The sequence below is a fragment of the Chaetodon auriga genome, chromosome 16 (genome assembly GCF_051107435.1).
Source record: "Chaetodon auriga isolate fChaAug3 chromosome 16, fChaAug3.hap1, whole genome shotgun sequence".
NCBI lineage: Eukaryota > Metazoa > Chordata > Actinopteri > Chaetodontiformes > Chaetodontidae > Chaetodon > Chaetodon auriga.
In genome coordinates this window covers 9,822,554-9,843,333 of record NC_135089.1, presented here as the reverse complement: position 1 = coordinate 9,843,333, position 20,780 = coordinate 9,822,554, and the positions used below count along the sequence as shown (strand labels likewise).

At 42.4% G+C, this 20,780-nt stretch overlaps 3 protein-coding genes across 3 annotated transcripts; 1 reads left to right on the top strand and 2 right to left on the bottom strand.

Annotated features, from left to right (window-relative positions):
* Positions 1 to 2,283: 2,283 nt before the first annotated feature.
* Positions 2,284 to 5,042, bottom strand: cenpx (centromere protein X). The gene is made up of 5 exons (XM_076752834.1): positions 4,997 to 5,042; positions 4,469 to 4,520; positions 4,315 to 4,368; positions 4,148 to 4,236; positions 2,284 to 3,724 (listed from the first exon to the last, which is right to left on the bottom strand). Exons 1-5 carry the CDS (start codon positions 5,030 to 5,032, stop codon positions 3,710 to 3,712), a joined length of 246 nt encoding a protein of 81 aa, XP_076608949.1. The 5' UTR covers positions 5,033 to 5,042; the 3' UTR covers positions 2,284 to 3,709.
* A 2,827-nt stretch (positions 5,043 to 7,869) lies between these two features.
* On the bottom strand, positions 7,870 to 15,587 carry LOC143334743 (transmembrane channel-like protein 6). Its single transcript, XM_076753690.1, has 19 exons — positions 15,532 to 15,587; positions 15,132 to 15,247; positions 14,917 to 15,042; positions 14,680 to 14,829; positions 14,466 to 14,574; positions 14,293 to 14,380; positions 13,954 to 14,211; positions 13,651 to 13,871; positions 13,408 to 13,552; positions 12,448 to 12,591; positions 11,645 to 11,802; positions 10,574 to 10,664; positions 10,143 to 10,420; positions 9,968 to 10,043; positions 9,742 to 9,875; positions 8,623 to 8,799; positions 8,369 to 8,447; positions 8,093 to 8,174; positions 7,870 to 7,995 (listed from the first exon to the last, which is right to left on the bottom strand). The coding sequence occupies exons 1-18, from the start codon at positions 15,585 to 15,587 to the stop codon at positions 8,094 to 8,096; spliced, it is 2,487 nt and encodes an 828-aa protein (XP_076609805.1). The 3' UTR covers positions 7,870 to 7,995; position 8,093.
* A 1,443-nt stretch (positions 15,588 to 17,030) lies between these two features.
* On the top strand, positions 17,031 to 20,175 carry syngr2a (synaptogyrin 2a). Its single transcript, XM_076753691.1, has 4 exons — positions 17,031 to 17,228; positions 18,300 to 18,537; positions 18,692 to 18,822; positions 18,960 to 20,175. The coding sequence occupies exons 1-4, from the start codon at positions 17,130 to 17,132 to the stop codon at positions 19,155 to 19,157; spliced, it is 666 nt and encodes a 221-aa protein (XP_076609806.1). The 5' UTR covers positions 17,031 to 17,129; the 3' UTR covers positions 19,158 to 20,175.
* The last annotated feature ends 605 nt before the right edge of the window (positions 20,176 to 20,780 follow it).

Below are 20,780 nucleotides of genomic sequence, written 5' to 3'. Positions count from 1 at the left end.
CCGGTCGGCTCATTTGGGGTACGAGTCCACCTCCCCCCACGCACGCTCCTTTTGACGTCACCCCGACCGAACTGCTTCTTTATTTTTAGACGCTCCGAAAATTAATTGAATGGTCTTGTTTCGTTGAGTTTCTGCAGTGTTATGTAAGGGGATTACTCTGTTGTTATTGCCTATGCTCTGACCATGTAGGCCACCACACAGAGGAGGGAGGTGGAGACAGAGAGTAGAGGGGTCTTGGGGTGGAAGAGGAGGGTAATGCAGTTAAGGTGGTAGTACAGGGCTCCAGAAATAACCCAGCTGCGGGCCTAATTGTACATCTCTCTTGCTCCCTTTTCCCTCTTCAGCTGCATGCCAAGGTCTTTGACCTTATCATCCACCTCACTGGTTCCGGAAGAATCCTTTCCGCCCCCTGTGGCTACCAAAGCCCCGACCGATACACAGAGCACAGCAGCAGACCATCTTCAGCCTCAGACTAACAGCCAAGCGCCACAACCAGTTAGGAGTGATCCCAGCAGAGCGCCCAAGTGGCTCAAACTGCCAGGTATGTTCTAATCATCCCCGGCGTGGGCCCCGTGGCTCCTTAACAAAGCTTAGCCCGCGGACCCCAGGCCCCTCCGAGAGGCCTGGGGCCTCCAGGAAACCTGCATGTCACAGCAGCATATACAATCAAAAGGGGTGCTGCCTCTATATTTGCATTCTCTGCACACATATGCACAACCTTTCTGTAAAAATGCGCATGCACAACAATGCCTGCAATTGTGTTGTGTTTTTGTATTTTTGACAGTGCTGTATGGGTGTGTGAGAGTTGTGTGTGGAGCATCTAAGAGGAATGCACTCGCCCTGTGTCCCCTGCAGCATTCCTCTATGCTTAGACAGCTCCATGCCCATGAGGGGGCCACAAGGGCCTCTTGTCTCCTGATCACTAATGCGTCACAGCCCCAGATCAAGCACAACATGCATGCAAGTGCATACGTGCCCACAAACATCCAAGAACAGATGCATGCCATCACATATCTATTATATAAATACTCACAGTCGTGTCATTGAACTGATAAAAAATGTAATTCAGCTTACGGTAGATGAGCTTCTTTGTGGATTAATATCTTCTGTTATCTACCGTCTATGCGAGAGTTCTTCAAGTGCCTGCATCACAGTAGACCTTATTTGACTTTTCCAGACTTCATACTCTCAACTCAGTGTTTCACCCAGGTTCCAAAAAGAACATAGTCTGTCAGTTAAAAAGAGCCAAGACTTGCAGCGTTACTAATGAAAATGATGTATATGGCACAGTAAATGTTTTTATGTACACACTCATGATAAAAGTGGATGTTTTATGTGCCCTATAAGCCTGCAAACTTTGATGTAGCTCATACACTTCTGATTTTGCCTGCTTGGACGTTGTTACAGCCCTCTCAGACAGGCCAGCAGTCAGGGAAATGGGTGTATTATGATCACTTGTCATAGATGGGACCCTAGCTTGGGCCTGAGAAGAAAGGAGCCTTGAGATGACAGAAAGTTGGAGAAATGGGAGAATCGGTGTCATTCTGACAACCATAGACAAGTGAGTAGGGAATTAAGGAGTGAAATCTGACATAATCCTAACAAACCCTCACAGAGACTCTGGAGTCAGACACAGACGACTCCACCCCAAACCACGTTTACTACTCCAGCCTTATCAGACTTGTACAGACTTACAGCCTTCTATTTGTATGTGTAAAACATTCCCATATATGAGTAGACATCCTTTAGCTGTATTTTATCACGGTGGTGTCATTTATTTTGAAATTATAACCGCTGATGCAAGTTGTCCAAAGCCCAATCCCAATGATAAAAGAACTCAATGTACAAAAGAACCCCATTCCTGGTGCTTCTATGAAATTAGTGTCGACACTGATGGCTACAATCAGGCAGATATCTTCAAGCAGTGATGAGGTTCTTATCCCATGTGTAGCGCTGTCCAAAGACCAGCCAGAAGCCTGGAGACAGATCAGTCTCTGTCTCCTGGGAAAAGCCTCTCACTCCGGAGCTTCTCCAAAGCGTCTGGACTGGCTGTCGACACTCCCTGCCTTTAATGTATGATCAAGAAAAGCTTTAACTCATTACTCTCTTCAACGCCCCTCCCCATTCTTGTCCTAACTGCTTTCGTATGTTTAATAATGCTGCCTTCAGATGTAATTTGTTCCACTAAGATGTATAAGGAGAAAAGTTGTACGGTAGTGCACTACTTTGCCAGTACAGAGACCTTCCAACAGCTCATATTGTGGAAAAGGAAAAAAGAGATATCCAACAGAATAATAGTTTTTATTTCATCTGCAAGGACTGACAGTTGGAGAAGATCCACTTCATCTTTAGTAAACCTCCAGAGACATCATACGACTACATCCAAACGTGCACCTTTTACAAATTGATATCTTACTGTGACGATGAGTTAGATTTAAATTTTTGTTTAAGCTAGATCATTTCATATGCTAATAAAACCTTCACGTCTGCCTGCAGCATTTGGTCTGAGTGAGCAGGTTGTGGAATACTGTACTCCTAAAAACTAAGGGGCAGGACTTGTTGCTATGAATGCCAGGAATTAACCCAACAAATTATTTACCTCACAAAACGTTTTCTGTGCGTGCGCTAACGGTCCTCTTGGCATCATTAAACTGGACATCACTCGAGCAAACACACTCCTCCTGAGGGCCTGCTGTGGACGTTACTCCGGGGAAACACAAATCCAGTCTGGGTCCTACTAAAAAGGTGCTGGGTCAAATTCCAGGTGCTGCGTCCTTGAACATCTATCTGAGCCTGGACTTGAGCCGAAGTTGCTTCCAGCTGTATGTGAGCAGCATTTGTAAGCGTAGTGAGTCACCCAAGAGCCACACAAATAAATAGTGTGATGTGTTGTACAGCTATGCTGACTCACAGCAAAGAAACGTTGGTCAAACACACCACCGGTGGAAAACCATCAGAGGCTCTTGGGTTAGAAAACCCCACATTACTCTCCCTCGCAGGCCCAACTTCCCCCTCTGCTGTGATGAAAGGAGAGAAAGCACCTCTACTACTGCCTCTTTTGTTTATTTACCTTCAGAATTACACCCTGCTCTTCTTGGACCATGTTCCAATGTGTTTTGTTATGTTTCCTTTCAAACAGAATATCTATGCGTGTGGTCTCTGGCCGTGTTTGGCTAACACATGCACACGTTCGTGCACGCACACTCCCATTCAACTTTCCCCCTGTGCCAGAGGTCCCCTTTGCCCTTCCCCCCACCTCTAACTAAACATCGCAGGACAGCAAAAGGGAACTTCAAAGTGGCCGGAGGGGGTACTCCTTTTTTCCTGGCACTTGTCATCATCTAAGGGACTGGCTGCTCCCCTTATTACTCTAATTGCTTCCAACTGCTCCAGGAGGCTTTGATGAAGGGCGCCATGGAGCATGCTGGAAGCACCTGTTGTTGCACAGAAGAGCACAGGTGGGCCTTATTGGTGGTGGCGAGGGGGCGTGCAGACAGCACTGCTGCTTTCCACTTAAAATCAAACAACTCCAATAAATACAGAATGAGAATCTTAATGTAATCTCACGTTTAAGTGATAATGAAATTGCAGTTATACAGAAAATATAAACATCAGTAAAACTGAACTTGTGGGTGGAGGCGCTGAAGTTGTGGGATTGAAGGAGGAGTGCACAGGCAGCACTCTGGCTCCATCTTGTGGCATCACAGTGCTAGAAGTCCAGCAGCTGCATTAGAAAAGACATGGAAGACTGTGAGATTAAGGTTGGAAAGCAAACCGTTTGTGCTTTACTAATGTAAAGGTGAGACTCACCCAATTTACCCTTTTTGTCCAAAAAGCATTTTATACACAAAAGTTGTTCAATCTTGTTTTTAAATCAGCTGAGAAGCATCTTAAAAATCAGATTGTTTGATTGATTGTTTTGATTGTTAACCAAATAATCTGAAGGATCCAGAGTTCACAGAAGCAACTCAGAATTCAGGAGGCAAACAAGAAGGGTACAGTCTCCTGAAATGCCTTGCTAGTCTTACATTACATTAGATAGATTATATAGATTACACAAGACACTGGAGCAGCCTTTGCACTACATGATTATAATGTATGGCTCTTGAATAAAGCATTAAAACCCCAATTTTATTGAGCTACGCACCAGCTGAGGTAGGATCTTTTCAAAGTGCTCGATGTCTACCTGGTCACAGTCCTCAGATTCAGCTTGTTTCTGTGATCTCACAGCAGCCTCTGGAAAAATCAGACAACAGAGTGAGACTTTCATCATCAGGTAATCCGAGCACAGCGGTAGCACACAGAGCTCCTTACCTTGGACAAACACTTTGAGCATCTCTGTCATGAGCAGCACAGCATCACCGCTTACTGTAACAGAGAGAGCTTTGTTGAGCCACTGAATCACTAACAAAACACAAAAAGTTTTCGGGGACGTCGCTTAAATCAAGACGGTATTTATCCAACTCACGTCTGGTTTTGTCCTCCTTGAAGAAACTTGACAAGAGTTTACTTACTGTGTCCTGTAAATACGGAGAGTAGACATTGTAACTGAACAGTGGACGTGACAGACCTCAAAAGACGTCTCTTGGTTTTCCAGATGACATATCACAACTTTTATCCCGCAACCTGTTTATGCGTTCTCCTATGTGGCTTCCTAATACCAAACTGCCTTTGGAAAACCGTTGATTTAATGTGTTCGAGTATATCGGCGAAAGTAACAGATGTTATCCCTGAATAATGACTAAGGAACACTTTCTTTGAATCACTCTCCAATTCGGCGTACATATATTGTCAATTCACCGAATAATATCTGAGTAAAGTGTCAAGTTTAATAGCCTGACATACAAATCAGGAACCATTTATGTGCTCTGTTAGCGTGAATACTCAATAAAATTAAAGAAATGCTCTTCGACGAAGCAGAGGTTTTAATGTACTCACAGGGGAACCGAGCAAGTATATACAATGAAAGTCACGGGAGTGATATTCTTGCTCCTACCTTTTTGAAACCAATTTCCTCGTCTTTCTCCGCCATGTTTTTGACGCTGTGTGAGAAACTTGGCGCTCTGCGTAGGGATTGGTCATTGGTGTCTGACGTCATTGGTACGTCACACGCTCCGTAGAGGGTAAACGAAAATTAAACAGCAAAGATTGTGGTCTTAATTTGAAAATTAAAATAGTTGATTAGATTTTTGTGCTTAAACCCCCTAATGTCACATGCAGGGGGTTGGATGGGTTGTCCATGTCGATGTCAGCCTGGCTAACATCATCCTCTCACACTATGTATAAGATCCACTACATTTAGTTGATTTATCATGCAGTCTCTCCCTTGCTCTGGTAAAACACCATGTCCCTTCCCAGTGTTCCCATCGTGTTGCATTCATCAACAGTGACTACGCAAAGAGAGCAAACATCTAATCTATATTTTAACACTCATTATAATCAGCTTTATTGGCCAACCGTGCACACATATGTACAAAGAATCTGACACCAGCTTTCAGTTGCATTCACTGTGCTGACACACAGAAAGGAAGATAAAAACAGGCATACAGCTGAAAACAAGGACAACAAAACGAAACAAAAATAGGTAAAAAGTATGCATACATATGCATATAACATACTCATGTAGCAGGTGGAAAAATAGACATGTATGTATATGTATGTAAAAAGCAAAAATCCACAACCACAAGCAATGCTTATACAAGTCAAACTGTTTCTGTAAATAAACCACACATAGAATAAAATACAACTTTATTAGACACTCAAGAAGATTCTTGTGTTTTTAGTCTTGAGGGTTAAAGAATATTTTCACCCTGCAGCCCATTTTTATGAGAAACTTTAGTTTACAATCTCTAATGTACATATAAATCTTTGATGTTAAACTCAAAGACATTACACAGCATTTGCTTATTCTTCCCCATCATCTAACCACTGAGCATCTTCCAGTATGTAACCCAAACCCATAGAACGCCGCGGGGGAGGCTTAGCAGCGATTGCACTGACCTCCTCCTCCTCTGAGTCTTCCTCCAACTGAAAGCCAGATATTTGCAGTCAGCGGATCATGACACAAACAGCAAATGCACATTTTGAAAATCAAACACTGCTCCTAAAAGTTACAGGTTTCTATTATTATGGCCATTACGAGAACAGGCATATAACCAGCTGACGTGGACTCACCTTTGGGCTAACAACTCGCTTCACTACCACATCGCCTCCAATATCATGAGGACCAGCCCAGTCTGCTCTGTCTGCTTCATCGCCTGTAGAAAACCTCACATAGGCCATTGCCTTGTTTTTCGCCATGTTCGTGCTCTTCTTAATCTGGGATCCAATTCAACAGATAAAGGGAATTTGTTAACAGGGTGACAAAATCTGCCATATAATTGAACATATTAAACAAAAGGCACTAATAAAGGAAGTCTTTTTTCAGTCTTTACCTTACATGCCGTGACGGTGCCCCAATCTCTAAAGTAAGCTCGTAGATATCCTTCATTTATATAGGGATTCAGCTCCCTTATAATCAGTCCATGGTCCTGTTAAATGAGAGAAAATCATGAGCTTCATGGCATATTGTAGCTTTGCTCAGAAAGATTCAAATTAAGCTATTCTCCCTGTGAATATAGAGGAATGAGAGAAATGGTTTACCAGTTCATAATGTTCAGCAAAAGCAGCCATGTATTTCCGTGGAAGACTGATGTACGCTCTTTTTTTAGATGCTGTCTTCACTTCCATGTTATCTGGAGAGAAGATGATTTGGGAGTCACAAGTGGAAATATGTCAAATCAGGAGCATGATCAGATTATCTTAGCAGATGAGGCATGAAATCAAAGAAAGCTCTTACTCACCAGAGCTCATTACTGAGATGCTTGTCAAGTCGTTATCCGAGCAGGCCAACTCAAAATACAGACTAACCTGCTGTGGAGCAGGCTCATATAGACTAGCAAACAAAATCTCCTCCTACTGCAGGTTTTATTTTGAAGTTTCGTACACGAGTTTGAACGCCTGCTCAGAAAGTTACCCAACTTGTACAGCAGCAAAAGAGCACATTTTAAGGTCAAGGTCATTTGCCATCAGGGAATTGCTGACATTATTGAGCACTGGGTAATGGGGATGCAGCCTTAATAACAAGCCTTGTGATGTGTGACGTTTCCTGGCGGTGTGCAGCCACAAGTCCAGCAAGTTTTCAGCTGGATGTTTTAGGTGGTCAGACGAGTAAAATGTTTAGTTTTTGTTCCTTAATTTTATGCTTTTGTCTACATTTCTTATATGGGTCTCCAATGAAGTGAACAGAATATACAACACTTCTGAGGTTGCATGTTTATGCTTTTTAGGAATTTGCAAAAACATACATAGAGCAATTCACCAGTTGACATAATACGCATAATATTTGTTATTATTAGTTATTTCCCATTCTGCTGGATGAAGTTAACATACAGTAAATGGTGTGACATAGATTTTGCACAGTTAGATGCTGTTGCAGCTCATTTTTGACAGGAAACATAAAATCAGATCAGATAAATTAGATGAATGGCATGGAGGAACAGCTGCAGAGTTTGGGCCATTCACACATCGGAAACAAGGGTTTACAGATAAGGACACAGTTGGTATTTGTCAAATTTGCCAAAAGCACATCCAGAGGGTTCAAATAATACAGCAGACGTACTCAAATACATTTATTTTGTCTTTTCATACACGTTCAAGATCATTATTCATAAATTTCAACATAACCACACATGTAAAAAAATATACATCCTGACATATGATATGAGCTCTGTGTATAAATAATAAGACTCACTAAACACTACACAAAACATCTGAAAATAACAGTTTACTGCTACTGGTTTTTCGTTTGATCTCATCGTAGCTCGCGGCTGTCATTCCTGATGATGCTGATAACCATCTCAGCACAGCAGAGATAATATCAAAGAGAAGATGCCTCAATCTTGCTGTTGTGAATGTTGTTCAGCCACAGCCACATGGAAGGAAAGGGGAACACGTCTTACATGGAGGACACACGAACACATTTCATGATTATAGTTGCGGTCATTTAAACAGTGAGCAAACAAAGAGGAGATGCCGTGTTCAGACTACCCACCTTATCTAAGAGGGGAAACCAGGTTACTCTGCTCATAGATGGCTTGTAGTTTGGTGATGAGGAATTTTTTGTCTTTGCCCTCCTGTACAAAAGAGAAAAAATATACAAGATACATAAAGGCCAATAACAACACCACATGTGTCATTTAGTTGTAGCCATGCTAGTGGAACCGCTTTGTGGGAGGTGTGTCACTGTGAGCATGTTAGGATTTAGCGTCCTCGCAGAACCACTAGCATTGCTGCAGTCTTGTTTAGAAAAATGTTTACTTCTGCCTACATTTTCAATTTGCTTTTCCAACTGACTGATGATTCTCCTTTGGCCATCAACAACCTGAGTGTGACAGTAGATCACCACTCTGAAAAAAACAGAAAGAATCAGAAATAAACAGGATTCAGGTGGAGAAACTCACAAATATTTCAAGTAACTGTGTTAACAGCATTACCACCGCAATATAAAAGGACAAAAATCTTCGACATCTCAGACAAATGATTGTACGAACAGTTCCTGTCTGTCATTGTGTTGCCACTTACAAAAGGACTCCAGTGGCGAGGAATAAGAACAATGGCTTCTCCACCAGAGAGTTGTAGGCCCAGCTGAGCCAAGACAGGATCGGGTGGGCGTTCTCCAGCTCCCGGGCCCACAGCTGCCCTGACTGAAACATTGTGGTGAGATTCCTAAAAGGGCCGCACCCTGACGAGGGTTTAATCCTGTGGACGACAGACAGCGTAGTCTGCGAGTATATGAACAGTAACACCTTTTCAGCTATTCCAAGCACACTGGGTTTAAAGGTGACAGACATGATTGAGGTTAGCTATGAGCTCATCTCACAGTACTTTTTCACTTCCCTGTCTAGTCTATGGCACTAAGCCCCAAGCCCATTTATTTCTCCTGAAGACATACAGGAAGTGTCAAAATCAGACTGCCAGCACCTATAAATCTGATAGCCATTAAGTTGTTATTTGTTTAATCTGCACAAAAGAGGCAGTCATGTGTCAGACTACTGGCTAGCCAACTGGCCAAGAAATAATCTGGCACATAAACCTGGTAGAATTGTTGTTTTTACAGTTTAGTTTTGTGGGGATTGAGACAGAACGTGTTGATTAGTGAGATCATTTTCAAGCTGCAGTCCAAAGTCAGGCTAGCTGTTCCCCTATGTTTCCAGTTTTTGTGCTAAGCTAAGCTAACCAGCCGCTCGTGGTAGCTTCATATTTACCATACAGGCATGAGTGGAATCAGTCTTCTCATCTAACAGTGAGAAGCAATATAGTTTGGCACTGTAGTCTTAAGCAATATTTGAACTGGAATTACTTCTGCTTTATTTGGGGACTACTTTCAGCTGTGGATTAACACACATTACTGAATATCACAGCACCGGAATGATACATGAGGCTACAACCTCTACACTCCTCACTCAGTATGGATGCCAGTGCCCTCAAACTGAAACCAAAATGTGACTCTAACCTCAACATCATTGTTATATTTTAAATCTAGTATAGCACAGTAAATGTTCTTGGAAAATAACAGTGTTCGAAACTTGATTTTTATAAAGCTATGCTGTCAAGGTTGTGGAATTCACATATGCCTTTTGGGATGAAAACTGCTTGAGAGCATCACTGTCACTGAGAGTGAACATTTTCTGCTGCACTCACGTCCAGATTGTATAAGTGACAGACACAGCAGCACCGAGAAATGAGGGGAAGCACAAAAGAAAGACGAAGAGTGTTGTCATCTGGCTGGCCCTCCAGGGCTTTCTGGAGGCCTGGCAGTTGAGCAATAAGCTGTTCTGGGAAGAAACCAGAGGAAGAATGTGAAGTTTGTCGTGCAAATCAGAGTAGACACACTGCATGATGTTGAAACAACACATGCTGTACCAACCTTCTTCATGTAGAATAGCACAAACAGTTTTATGAGCTGGACTGCAGGAAGCAGAGGAGCAAACAGCACCCCGAGCCTGAGAAGAAGAACAAAGACCTTCATTGACATTTAATTCCCCTTTTTTTGTTCAATATAAGAAGGGTTTCAAGGATGTGGTGCAATGTTGTGACATTACCAAGTAAGAGTTTGTCCATATATGAGCTCCAGCACATTACGAGCAATGTCAAACACTGGCTTCCTGTCCCTTTTCAGCACTTGCTTGGAAAAGACCCTAGAGGGAAGATGCTGTATGGTTTCACAAATGGCACACAACAGAATCAAAGCTACATGATTCATGGATGGAGCGCCAACTTGCCTCCACAGGAACTCTCCCAGAAACGTGTAAAGCACTGTGAAGACAAAGTCCATCACGAGCAAGCGATACAGCTCTTGCCCCACAAAGCTCTCCCAGCACTGTCAACAATAAAAACACAAATGTAAAGAATCCACAAGTTGATTACGCTTCCATTGTGTCTACGGGGCAATTTACCAAGAACGAAACATTGCATAATTTTTTAGTGTGCCGCAAACTATAATTATGACAATTTCAATGAAGATGCTTGTAACCTGTAAACCCCGACTTTCTGGCTCCACAGCAATTCTGCCCAGCCAGCGGAAACACAGCATTCCAACAACACTGACCTTCAGCAGCAGGTTTCTGAGAAAGCAATAATCAGATTGTCTGTTTGACGGCCACAATGATAGCAAAAAGTCACATTTCAGAGAAAGAGGGGGAAGATCTGTCATTGCCACAAGAATCGGCCTCCACTCAACAGTGTAGTGGATGATGGATCACTCGGATGTTGGACCCTCACTGTGTGTGCAGAGTTCGATGCTTGAAGGCTGTTTTCATCACAACCAGCTTGGACGCAGACGCGGTTCAATACTTGAACAAGTGTGATGTGGAAACTTGAACCCTCCAGTGCCACATTGGAGACATCTGAGAATGGACTTTTCAGTCAAGCTGGAGACGTCTTGTGTCCAGCAGTTCAACGAGAGAGATGTGATCTGAAGGTTTTTCAGTGGAGGTGTTGTTCAAGAGTATTTGTATATGTAATTTTGGTTGGTGTATAAAGGAAACAAACTTCATAGAATTAAACTTATGAAGAGTAACCTGAAGTGGAAGTTTTGGAAGGTCTGGGGTCGATGGTTTTGGTTCAGAAATCGTGACAGATCTCAACAGCCAAATATATCAAAATGTGAATTTTCAGCTGTTATGATGAATTATAGCTTCCAAATTTATTAAAAGGCCATGAAAGCTCCAGACTTAACAGACAGAGCAAATGAAATGTAAGAGACTAAACTGGTTTTCCAACTTTTTATGTGCTCCTTATTATTTTTTAATCTATAGTTATTTATCTGTTGCCTATTTCCCACAGTTGTTCAGACTTCAAAAAACTTCAATGCAAACAAAGAAAATGGGAAACTCTTCCCTGCAAATGAAATAATTGCAGAAAACATGTATATAGATCATACACTAAAATGAATGTTCTCAGTATTTGAGATACATAAGTGACATTTCTCAGTAAAGAGTGGGATTAGTTTGCCCTCTGCTGTCGCTAGTCTAGCTGTGCATGCTGCAGTTGTATGTGCATTAGCTCTGTTTAGAGATCAGCGTGGTTTCACAGTTCTTCTCACCTGAAGATGGAGACATAGACTCGAACGCTGGGTGAGTCGTGATTCTCTATCCAAGCACACAGGTTGAAGAGGGCAGGGAGCAGCAGGTTAATGCCCGACACCACTGCAGACATGAGCAGCAGCTCAGTTTCTTTGAAAGGACTCTGCTTCATGGCAACCTGTGAAGGAATGGACGAATGACAGTGAGGGCCTCTTTCACCACAGTTTGACGGCTGCATCGCATCGCAATAATTGCTTGAATATGACATCATAAATGCTTTTAGTTCCCTTTGCTTTTCCTGCTACGAGGAGTAAAAATGTCTGCCGTGGAGAAGGCCGATCTTACTCTTAACATCAATACAGCAGGAGACTCTGTTGTGTCTCTGGCAGCTGGTGGGTAAGGTTTAACTTGCATATTGCATTTGTACAAATCACACGAAACATGCATTAAAAGAAAACTGCAGTTCATGTTTTTGATAATGTCATATGAGTGAATTCTCAGAAAAAACTATTACAGTTTCTTCAGTATTGTTACCATGTCTGATATTTGCATGTCAGGATTTCTCCAAGAGGGTCAGAGCAGAAAAATATTGATTCTCACACAATGTAGTTTTGAAAAACACCAGCATAGAAACAAAAGAGTGTAAAGCATCTGGCAGGAACAACAAAGCAGAAGTAGATAAACGGTGGTGAGAAGGTGTTTTTTGGTGACAGCTACTTTTGCAGCAGTCTTGAGAAAATGCATCACAGTGCACACTGCTGCTCAGACTTGCATGAAATCTGTCATGTGTGGCTGCACAGCAGTCGATGCAGCTTCCTCTCACCTCTGACAGGTGGTGGACTGCCATGGCACTCAAGCAGATGCTGGCCAGACACATGGTCCACGTCATCAGATGCACCATGAGGCGGCAGAGTCGCTGCATGCAGCTCTTTTTATCCTCTCCGCTGATCATCTCAGACAGCAGCTCCTGTTGGAAAAACAGTGCTCATAGTGTGAGCCGGCTACGTTTAAATGATCTTTACAATGTGGTGAAACTGTGATCACACACTTGTGTCTGTCAGCTGCCATTCACTGTATTCAGAAGAGATATTTAAAAATCCTTCCTTTGGAAGGAAATGACCTTTATGTGTCTCTATTTTAACCCCATCAGTCGAAACATCTGCTGGCATCTCGCCCACTATTTAAATGAGGCTTGCAAACGAACCGCTTGGTTGACATCACTGCCAATCAACATATCAACATGGCAAACTGGTTGTGTCCCATTCCAGTCAATGGCGTTAGAGGCTGTGAAGAGTTTATGATGTTTTTCTAAATAATTCTGTGTTAGTAACTGAACTTTTGTTTGACTTGATTAACTCTCTCCTGTGTTATTTAGTAGTTATGATGCGGCTGTTGCGAGCTCATAGCTGCTGTCAGTTTTGTAACATTTCTTTATTTCTAATTTAAAATCTTCATTTTCAAAGTTCTGGTTATTCTGCAAAGACACATCCTATGTTTGAGGGTAATGACAAACGGTGAGACGCTGATAAATGGAAGTAACTCAAAATTAAAAAAATGCCACATGCAACATTAAGCTTCCTGAGTGTAAACCAGTGATGCAAAAACCACGACAGTGTGACAGAGTGACTCAACACCTGCTTTACATGCAGTGTTTGTTGTTTGTCTTAAACGGTTCACACTGATGTTCCCATTTGAAAACAAAATGTAGAATCATCTACTTGGCTGTATTTATGTCGAGAATGAGTTTCACACCAAGTCTATGACATTCAAATGATTGTGTTACTTTGAGCTGAGTGCTGATTTTCTCAGATTGAAGTCTGACGGACGTCTTCTTGCTGACTTTAAAGTCCCAGGAGCAGAAAACTTTCACAGCCAGATTCCCGTTTGACTTGAGGACACGAAAGCTTCTCCCAAAGGACTTGGACATGCTGCAGGAGGAGAAATAGCATGAAAGAAGATACACGCCACAGATGAGCTAAAAGAAAATGAACGCAGAGTCGCAGACGTAGTTCACTCATTGTCCAACCTGTACACCAGGATGATGCAGATGGTGAAGAAGGCGATGGCGATGGTGAAGAAATAGGCTGCAGGTATGCTGTATGGCATTATGTGGGGCTTGTGAGTGTCACAGACGGGCAGATCAGATGACTCAGCGGTGGAGCTGTGGCTCGAGTCAGCAGCTCGACAAGTTTTGATGAGGGTGTTGGTGTAGTAGCCGTAAAACATCACACTCTGAGAGAGGTAACCCTGCCAGGGAGGACAGATGGAGACGTGATCCAAGAGAGACATAATCATGTTTATGCTGCTCGTGATGTACGAAACATCTTACTGTGCCTGTGAGGAGCTCAAGGCCAGTGAAAGTGTTAGGTTGAGAGTGATAAAGAGGAGGGTTGACAGCTTGAGGGAAGACCAGAAAGGCTCCGTTGATGACGAAGAGGAGGAGGTTGAAGAACAGGAGGGTCCGGAGAAACAGGAAGTAGGAGAGCACTCCGGTTCCGAAACGTCCGCTCAGTCTCTTCATGGGTGAATGCCACAACTGGAGGGAGCTGAGGAGGAGGAGGCAGCTGAACAGGCAGTGACGCCAAGTCTGGGAAGAGGGGGGAGCATGAGTGTGTGACTGACACGCAAACAAAAAAGGTTCATCGGGTAGCACAGTGTTTGGACTCACCCTGGAAATATGCATGCTCAGACGGCTGTAGCATGGGATATTTCTGCTGATGAGTGAACTTTCAGCTACGTCACTGAAAGCAAGTCGCCTGATAAAAAGACAGGTGACGGAGTTACCGCAGTGACAGTGGCGTTATTTTGCAGGCCACTGAAGGTTTACAGTGCCACGTGTACCTGAGCTCCATCTTCTCTGCCAGGCTCAACGGCATGGCTCGCAGCTTGCGCATGCCCTCACTCACTGAGAGGCCTCGGAGGTTGGACACCAACTGCTCCCTCTTGTTCTCTGTTAACCAGAATTTTGAAATGAGCAAATTATCTGCAGCACCTGGTCTGTTGACTATCAGCCACAATGTTTGGAGCAATTAGTGGCTCAGCATTTTCCACCCACCTTCAGTAATGTTTTCCTCTGCGTCTGCCTGGACAGAGTCATCCTGAAGTGGTCTGGAGGGGTGAGAAGAGTCATGGGAGGAGGCCTGGTGTCGGTGTAGCCGAGACGAGTGTCTGGCACGCCAGGACATTACTGCATCACTACTTGTACCTGTATACAAACAGTAAATCTGACAGTTCACATGTAGAAATGGACCCTGAATGAACAGACAGACAGCAGAGAAAGCTTTCGTCTCACCTGCTGTGCGACTGGGCATTGAGGAGAGGACCTTTAGGGTTGCAGCTGACCGGCGGTACCTCTGCAGAGAGTTTATCTGCTCGTCATCAAGTCTCTCATCTCTCGTGCAGCCATCAATCACATCGTCTAATCGGCAACAAATGTTATTTGAACAAGCTTTTCCATCTGTAGATATTACAATTGAAACTGCAGTTGCAGTAATCAGGTATCTGTACCTGTGTATTCCCTAAAAACGTCCATTTGAAGGGTTTCAGGACACCCGTGGGTGCTGGCTACTGACTTGCCAACAAGCTGGAAGGAGTCCTGACCTGGTTCACCTTCACCCAGGTTCCTGAAGGAGAGCAGCCGTCAGAGGAACCCTCGGTACAGTACATGTACTGTACCTAAAACATGTTGTATCATTTTCTGATGGTATTACCATTACCACAGTGAGATTTTTCAATTTACACAACACTTTTCCTGCTGCTGCAACTCAGATACTTTAAAGTTTGAATGATTCCCCGTCCGTGCTGCAGTTACGCTTCAATCGCTGAAAGCTGCACTCATGAACACACTGAAAATGCTCTCTTCCAACACTCGCAGCTTTCAAAGTGAATGTTGTAAATAAAGACTTACTCATAGTCAGAGTCCTCTTGAGAAATGTTAACACTGAAGCTCATGCCGTAGGCCATGGTTGGTGATGTTTCTCTGTTTACAGCACACAGTGCATTGTGTAGTGGCCTGCAGAGCAGAGGGTTATCGCTGACATTATAGCAGTCTATTTTTGACTAATTGTCAAAACACATCGCTGACACTTCCTCTCTTTCTCACACAGGCTCTCGCTCTCTCTCTCTCTCTCTCTCTCTCTCTCTCTCTCTCTCTCTCTCTCTCTCAGCACAGCTGTGCCTTATTTGCAATTGGTACAAAGTCATGGTCTGCATCTGATGAAGTGCAATCAGTTAAGCACCTCATCTCTGGCAAACCTTGCATAGGGGCTCAAAAGAACATGGTAAATAAATACATTTAGTAGTAATAATAATAATGATAAGAAGAAGAAGAAGAAGAAGAAGAAGAAGAAGAAGAAGAAGAAGAAGAAAATGACAACATTATCAATAATGATAAATGTAGAAAAAAAAAAATATATAATATTATTTGGAAGTTTCTTTGGGCGTGTCAGTATGGTTTTGTGTCTGTTTTGAAGCTCTTTGAAGTCGACAGTTGACCTGTGGACCTTTAAAATCACGAGGTTTTAGTGCCCCATGTGGTCATAGGGATGAACTGCAACGCTACGTTCATTAGTCAAACCAGTGTCAGTAAAGATATGATTGCCGATCAAAAACAATGGAGAAAAAAATATACATGCAGATATATAGACATATCGATACAAAAACTAAACATAGAGTGCAATAGTTTAAAACATTTATGAACAAGTTCAAATTAAAAGTAAAATAGTGATTAATATTATTATTTTTATTTGTTTGTTTCATTCATTTGGGAAGGTTTGGGACTTCAGCTTGACATTATAATTGCCAAATTGCCAGAAGATGCAATCAGAAACAAGCAAGGAAATTATCCAGATTTTTTTTTAAAAGCATATTTAGATACTACAACTCCACATGTTTTATGCTTGTACTGATTATTATTATTATCATTGTTATTGTTATTAGAGATATTCTTGGGGCTATTCAGTAAGAAATTCATGTCATAGTCAACCTATCTATATTAATAATTCTATTTTGATTTATTGTTATGTATTTGATGGCGTCATTATCAGTCTGTGTTTTTGAATGTTGTCCTGTCTGTCCTGTCGCACATATACGCATAATTTCCAAACGACCTTTGTTGTAATGCCAATAAAGTTAACTCAAACCAGTTGAACTGAACTCAATATAATGTATTATCAAACAATATGAACTTTTGCACCTCGTAAACTGTACTGCAATTGGCAGTACTTATTGGGAACGTTTTACTCACAGCTTTAGGCGTTATCATTTTTCCATTTAAACGCTTCGTTTTAGAGTCTTACCTAATATATCCGGGTAAACGCAATACGTACATCACGACGTTACCCTCAATGTAACTGGGTTACGCAATTTTCGAGCAGACATGAACGCATCAGATCAGGGGCGGACTTTGAAAAGTTTTCAGGAAGTTGCTTGATAAAACGAAACCGTCCCAACTTTGACAGAGGGGCTTCTCCAGCTCGTCTTTGAATTAGTCGGCAAGGTGAAAAAATGCAGAGCAGTGCTTACGGGGCCTCTTTGGCCGGTGGTGCTTTCGATTTGGGGAGTTTTGTAAAACAGCCTCAGACCATTTTGCGCTGCCTGAGCTGGGTGAGTGACTGACGTTACACGGAGCTGTTAGCGTCCAAGTTAGCCAGCTGTCACATCACTGATTTTATGTTAACAGATGTGAGCTGCCAGGGTCGACACAAATGAGCCAAGTATACAGCTTGTTGGCTTTCTGAGCTGCTGTCACTGGACATGAACTGTGTGTTTGCTTGAATTCTTAAAGAAGTGTTACGTGAACTGAAAAATAGATGTTTTCCTTAGCACTTGTTGATATTAGCTAACGTTAGCTAGCATGTCCAGTGCTGTGTCACCGCACTGACTGCCAGTTTCCCACCGGACGATGGGCCATTTGTTTGACATTTCTGTTGGTCACTCTGTTGTGAAAAGTGGACATGGAAGAGTTTAAATTCACAGAGGATGCGGCTCTTTTTTTCTGGAGGGTTTACAGTACGAGGAAAGAGCAGGAATTGAAACTTCCGCGGCGTCATCTGTTGCGCTGCACGACTCTGCAGGGCTGTTTTCAAACGCTTGTTACAGGCCGGTTAGAGTCAGTTGGGATGGTACAAAGCGCTAAAATGTCAGAAATGTAATCCATAATATTGTGTAATCAGTTCTAAAAGCAGCAGGAAGCCAGTACAGGGATGGCAGGATTGGTGAGATATTTGTGTGGTCTTTGAAACATTAAAAAATAAGGTGGCATCCTCTTAGTTTGTGAGATTACTTGTTCAAAACACAAACACAATTTTCTTATTCAATTCAAAAACACAGAGAAGCAGCAACCTTTCACATCTTAAAAGCTGGAATCAGATCATATTTGCTTGGTTTAACTTTATATCAATAATTTATCTAATAATTTTCTGCCTTATTTACAGTGTTCAAATAGATCAGGAATTGAAACTTTTCCAGTGTCGTCTGCTCAGCTTCACTTGTCTGAAGTGTCTCAACAGCTGTTTTTAACTTGAGTTTGGATGATATTCTTAAATGGTGAAAGCTTTTTATCCTAATGTGAATCATGTGATAAGAATCACACGGTCCCAACATGCATTTTTCTCACCCTCCCCACCACCCCAGGGCATTAACCCTGCGTGTCCCCCTTTTTTTTTTTTTTTGCAGTTATTCTCCATCGTGGTCTTTGCAACCATCACAGCAGAAGGCTACACTAATCCATCGACCGAAGCCGAAACCAAATGCATGTTCAACGGAAACGACAGCGCCTGCAGCTACGGGGTCGGAATCGGAGTCCTGGCCTTCTTGGCTTGTGTTGTCTTCCTCATACTGGACGCCTACTTCCCACAGATCAGCAATGCCAAGGAGAGGAAATTCATTGTTATGGGAGATCTGGTCTTCTCAGGTGAGAGTCAGGTTTCACTGTGGAGTGCTCATACTCGAAAAAAGGAACTGTGCATGAAAACAGGAAGCGTAGCCCAGTAGAAATTAGTGCTGTTCTCATTTTTGACTTTCATCCTGATTTATTTCTCTGTATTGATATTTTGTGTATGGGACAGCGGCGTGGACGTTCCTGTGGTTCGTCTGCTTCTGCCTCCTGGCCAACCAGTGGTCCAAAACTGAAAAATCTAGTGTTGCCGATGCTGCCCGGGCTGTTGTGGCCTTCTCCTTCTTCTCAATCATCAGCTGGGTGAGCCCCTTATCACCTCCGCTTGTAACCAGCATTTGACTAACAAAATCACATGATAACTTGCAAGTCAGGTGGCTGAAAAATTGCCAAAAAGGTGCGTAAAAGCTCCACTTACTGATTCAGGCTTCTCTCAACAGGCTCTCCTGTCCTACTTTGCGTACGGACGATATCGCCAAGGCGTCAGCGAGTTCGAGCAGGAGTACAGAGACCCAGCCAATGACCACAACACCCCATACCCGCCCGCTCAGTTTGCCGGCGGCCCCACGGGCTACCAGCAGTCGCCTTACCCCAACCGCCAGGACCAACCAGGAGAGTACCAGCCTCCATCTTACTGAAGGACTGACAATCAAACACGCGAATCCAACAGGGGAGTTTTCTTTTTAAATACAGATGTGTGCCAATGGTTTTCTGCACTCTCATTTTCCTCCTGCAGGACGTGTTTGTACATTTATGGGTGCACTGATGATGTTTTTAAATTCTTTTCCTGGTTGTAAGTTGTTTGGTGGATGTTTGCACAGCAGGTGAAATGTAATTTTTTCTTTTTGTCAGGAGATTGTGTTGGTGAGACAGAGGATGACTTTATTGTCTTCGTACCAAAACAAAGTTATTTCAGTGCTTCTTTTGTTATATTTTTTATGAATATGTTACTGTTTAGGACATATAAGTATATTTTCATCACTCAGATTCACATTCAGCAGTTCAACAGCTTAAATGTAGTGATACAGTTCACTACAGATTGTCATTTGACCACAAAACGAACCCATATTATTTATTCAGTGGGTGCATCGAAAATGTTCCCTCTCTAACTACTGTAATGGTCTTCTTTCTTTTTTTATATAATCAACCACTGAAACATGGCTGTTGTCCGCACTGAAAAACAGTTAATTTCTTTGGGGCAGTTAATTGTCAGTGTCTGATTTGATTTGTTCATTTTAATCTTTTAAATCCACCTCTGCTGCAGTTTTGTTTAGTGTTTCTTTTCTTTTCTTTTTTTTTTGAGGTAGCCAAACCGTTTGTATCAGCTACCTCTGTAGAAGTGTAATGTGCCTTTTGTGAGTTCAATTTTCAAAAAACGCAGATGTTACAGCCATAATTTGAGTTCAGGAATGGAGTGATGTTGGGATAAATTGATATATTTCTTATCTTAATCCTTGCAGTCCAGATACAAGACAATCAAACTGTAATTGTTTTCTTCTTTGCTTTCTCCTCTTGCTTTTCTCACAATGTACTTTCACATGACTTGGAGTTTCGCAGTTGCATTCAGTGGCCTTACAATAATTCCCCATTAAAGTGCCTCATACAGTATTCTGTATCACACAGGGTTTGCCAAATAAAAACTGTTTTGAACCTGTGGTTCAGCCTCTAATTTGTGTCCTCTTCTTAAGAACGAGCCGGAATCTGCAGGCTCTGCTCCTTCGGCAAATATTTGAGCAGTGAATGCGGAGGAACTGCAGAGACTGCACCGTAATGACGTAAAGATCAGACATATGCGTGCTTTGCAGAAGAACTAAACAAAGATTATATGACATAATCACATTAGATTGAATTTAAATGAATTGCATCTGAGTTACTGAGAGTTCACACAGTCGGTGTGAGGATGTGAGTCAGGAAAAGTGACGAATCATACTAAAAAGGGAAAAATATTCACCTTAATGTTGAATGAAACGTTCTTCAGTTACTTTTCAGCAAAAGATTTAGTGAGGTTTTGAAAACCGTTTTTCACATTAAAAACTGTAGAATCAGTTTCACTCTTCAGAGGCAGTTTGGTGGAAAATATACAAAGCTTTGCAAATTTCTTGTAATGCATATATTTCTCAGAAGGGGAAATGGAAAGAGGAAAAGGAAAAGGAAGAAGGAGGTTGAAACAATAACTGCCAGTTCTGCCTGACACTAATAACTGTGATAATTGATTGAGACTTAAATGTTGGAGCATTTTCTCTTCATGGTAACATAATACA